This window comes from Olea europaea, unplaced genomic scaffold, assembly GCF_002742605.1.
Source record: "Olea europaea var. sylvestris unplaced genomic scaffold, O_europaea_v1 scaffold1170, whole genome shotgun sequence".
Lineage (NCBI taxonomy): Eukaryota > Viridiplantae > Streptophyta > Magnoliopsida > Lamiales > Oleaceae > Olea > Olea europaea.
In genome coordinates, this window is record NW_019229107.1 from 115,630 (window position 1) to 119,092 (window position 3,463).

The following is a 3,463-nucleotide window of genomic DNA, read 5'->3' on the forward strand; positions in this document are numbered from 1 at the left end:
AGGACTACCCCCCGCCTAGGGCGAGAGTGATGAAAGTGATTGCAGGGGGGTTAGCAGGAGGCAGAGATTCAAACTTGGCAAGGAAAAGCTAGCGCATTCTCTTGGGATCTGTTTCATCCAAAGGAAAGCAAGGTTTAGTCAGAATATCACTTTTGGCGAGGAGGATTTGGTAGGTTAGCACACCCCCATGATGATGCCTTGGTGATAGTAGGCGACATAGCTGATTTTGATGTCAAGAGGGTGCTGGTTGATGGGGGGAAGCGCTACAAATGTACTTACATGGGATGCTTGTTTGGGCTTAAAGATCCCCCGTGACAAGTTGAAAGTCGTAACCACCCCACTACAGGGCTGTGGAGGGGCCACAATAATTTCGGAAGGGACCGTAGAGCTCCCTGTCATGCTCGGCACATATCCGATCGCTATGGTAATTATGGCAAGCTTCTTAGTTGTAAAAACTCCCATGGCATATCATGTGATCTAAGGTCGGCCATTGCTGAACGCAACTGGAGCCATCCCCTCGACCTATCACCAGGTCATGAAATTCCCAACCAGCAGAGGAGTCGGGCGTGTTCGAGGAGACCAGCAAGCATCCAGGAAATGTTATGTCGACGGTATATCAATGAAGAGAGCACCATCGATCATGATGTTGGAGGATGAACCTCCGAAGGGAGGACGAATATTTAGCATTTGAGCCGGTTTGGAATCTAATGAAAAAGGAAAGTTGGTAAGGTGCCTGGCAGATAACCTAGATATCTTCGCATGGAGCCCGAACGACATTATTGGGATCAACCCAGTCATCGCTCAACATATCCTTGACGTCCTCCCCAGAGCTAAACTAGTAAAATAGAAAAAGAGGAACCTCGTCCTCGAAAGGCAGGAAGTGGCAAAAGCAGAGGCGGAAAAGCTACTACAAGTTGGTTTTATTCGGGAGGTGTAGTACCCTGAGTGGTTAGCCAACGTCGTGTTAGTGAAGAAGTCAAACGGAAAATGGCACATGTGTGTAGATTACACCGGGCTTAACAAAGCATGCCCAAAGGACTCATACCCACTCCCTGAATAGACCACCTGGTTGACGCCACGTCAGGTCATGAAAGACTTAGTTTCCTGGATGCATTTTTTGGGAACCATCAAATCTCTATGGCTGAGCCCGACTAGGAAAAGCCACCATTTATCACAGATTTCGGGACATATTGTTACATGGCCATGCCGTTCGGCCTAAAAAATGCAAGAGCCACCTATCAAAGGATGGTGAATAGAGTCTTTCGGGAGCTGATTGAAAATGTCATAGATGCCTATGTCGACGACATGGTAGTGAAAAGTGTCAAGACAATCGATCATGTGGCTTGTCTACAGAAGGTATTTGATGTGGTCCGACACAATAACTTGAAGTTCAACCCGGAGAAGTGTGTCTTCGGTATTGCCAGCGGGAAGTTCCTAGGCTTCATGATCACCCAAAGAAGAATTAAGGTAAACCCTAACAAAATATAGGCGATACTAGAAATGAAGAGCCCCACTAGTAAGAAGGAGGTTCAGCGACTGACAGGGTGCGTGGCGACCCTCAATTGCTTCATAAGTCGGGCGACGGACAAGTGCTACCACTTCTTTAAAGCCATAGGGGCCTCCACTAATTTTGAGTAGACTCAAGAGTTCAAAGAATCACTGGAATCCTTAAAAAAGTCACTACAGCGGCCTCCAATTCTGACCAACCTATGCTCGGGTGATGTACTATGTCTCTACCTTGTGGCATCACCACGGGCAGTTAGCGCCGTTCTTGTGAAAGAACTCCCAAAGGCACAAAAATCAATCTACTACGTCAGTCAGGTCCTTAAAGGCACAGAGACAAGGTACAGTCTGGCCGAACAGCTGGTGCTCGTGTTGATTGTTGCAGCAAGGAAGCCTAGACCTTACTTTCAATCCCATGCAGTGCAAGTAATAACTGACCAACCTATCAAGCAGATCCTACATCGACCGAAAATCTTCGGGAGATTACAGAAATGGGCGATCGAAATAAATGAGTTTAACATTGAATTTAGGCCCACAACAGCCATCAAAGCACAGGCTCTGGCAGACTTCATTATCGAGCTCACCACCCCGATAGAGCCCCCAAAAGGGCAGTAGGCAGATGAAAAATCTTTGTAGACCGTTCCTCGAATACAGAGGGATCAGGAGCAGGAATCATAATAATCGGACCAGACTCTGAAGAATTGGAATACTCGCTGTGCTTTGAGTTCCTTGCTACCAATAACGACGTCGAATATGAGGCAGTCATCACAGGCTTAGGTTTGGCAACAAGGCTGGGAGTGGCTTCAGTAGAGGTATGTAGTGACTCAAAGCTAATAGTAGGGCAGGTATCAGGAGAGTACGAAGTAAAGGATGGGAGGATGGCAGGATACCTAATTAAAGTAAGGGATTTGCAAAGAGGGTTCGCAAGCTTTAAGATGGTGAAGGTCTCACGAAGAGATAATGAGCGCGCAGATGTACTAGCAAAGCTCGCATAAGCCAACCTAAAAAAGTTGCCTCGGACAGTGAGTGTGCAAGTCCTACAACAACCCAGCATTCAGTGCTGGGCCGAGGTGAAGAATATTGAACACGAGGAAAGTTGGATGGATCCGATAATTAAATATCTAGCAGAAGATATGGTGCCGAAAGACCCCCTAGAGGCGAGGAGATTGAAAGCTCGAGCAACTTCATTTACCATCATCGATGGACAACTCTACAATCAGGGTTTTACCTTGCCATATCTGAAATACATACGCCCGTCGAAGCCAAATAGATACTGTTTGAGGTACATGCCGGGACCTGTGGTAACCACCAGGGGACAACTACCTTTTCCTTCAAAATTCTACGTCAGGGATACTATTGGCCAACTATGAAAGAGGATGCCAAAGAGTTGGTGTGAAAATGTGACACATGCCAGAGTTATGGGAATTTGAATCCAGGCTTGGCCATAAGAAAGTAGTGTACACATACCATCTAATGACATTTGTGGGAAAAGTTTTCCTTCAAGAAAATCTTTCGTTGGGAACATGCATTCCCATCACAAGTTTTTCTTGATCCACCTTTTCACGAAGTGCATAGCCCCAGGAACACTAGGCCTTTTATCCAATGAATATACCTATACACAATGAACTACGTCCTTGTTGCATTTTCTCTTGGAGAGATGTTTGGGAACCTACTTGTTTTCCTTCCCTAAGAATGTGAGATTGCCTAGCTTTTGAAAAAGGAACTTAACTTCCATATCCTGAATCTTCTTTCCAAGTGAGGAGCACATTGACTAGAGCAATAACCACAGGTTGGCAGTTTGGAAATAATTTTCCAAGAAAAAAATATCCAAATACTTCCATCTAACTTTTCTACAAAAACTCAAAGCCTTCTCTGAGAACAAATTTAATGTTCCAAACTTTTCCTTGAGCTTTTCTGCTGTTACCTGTCAAATTATCCACTTAGGCCATCTCCAATGTAT

General features: G+C 45.4%; 1 protein-coding gene across 1 annotated transcript; it reads left to right on the forward strand.

Moving 5' to 3' along the window:
* Positions 1-1,245: 1,245 nt before the first annotated feature.
* On the forward strand, positions 1,246-2,873 carry LOC111373864. The gene is made up of 4 exons (XM_022996450.1): positions 1,246-1,467; positions 1,639-2,058; positions 2,160-2,477; positions 2,562-2,873. The coding sequence occupies exons 1-4, from the start codon at positions 1,246-1,248 to the stop codon at positions 2,871-2,873; spliced, it is 1,272 nt and encodes a 423-aa protein (XP_022852218.1).
* The last annotated feature ends 590 nt before the right edge of the window (positions 2,874-3,463 follow it).

What these genes read in the sequence shown, in the direction of transcription:
- LOC111373864 (XM_022996450.1), top strand. Translation starts at nt 1,246, where the DNA reads ATGGTGAATAGAGTCTTTCGGGAGCTGATTGAAAATGTCATAGATGCC. An exon ending in TCACCCAAAGAAGAATTAAG is followed by an intron (nt 1,468 to 1,638) that starts GTAAACCCTAAC and finishes AATTTTGAGTAG; the next exon opens with ACTCAAGAGTTCAAAGAATC. An exon ending in CAACAGCCATCAAAGCACAG is followed by an intron (nt 2,059 to 2,159) that starts GCTCTGGCAGAC and finishes TCGAATACAGAG; the next exon opens with GGATCAGGAGCAGGAATCAT.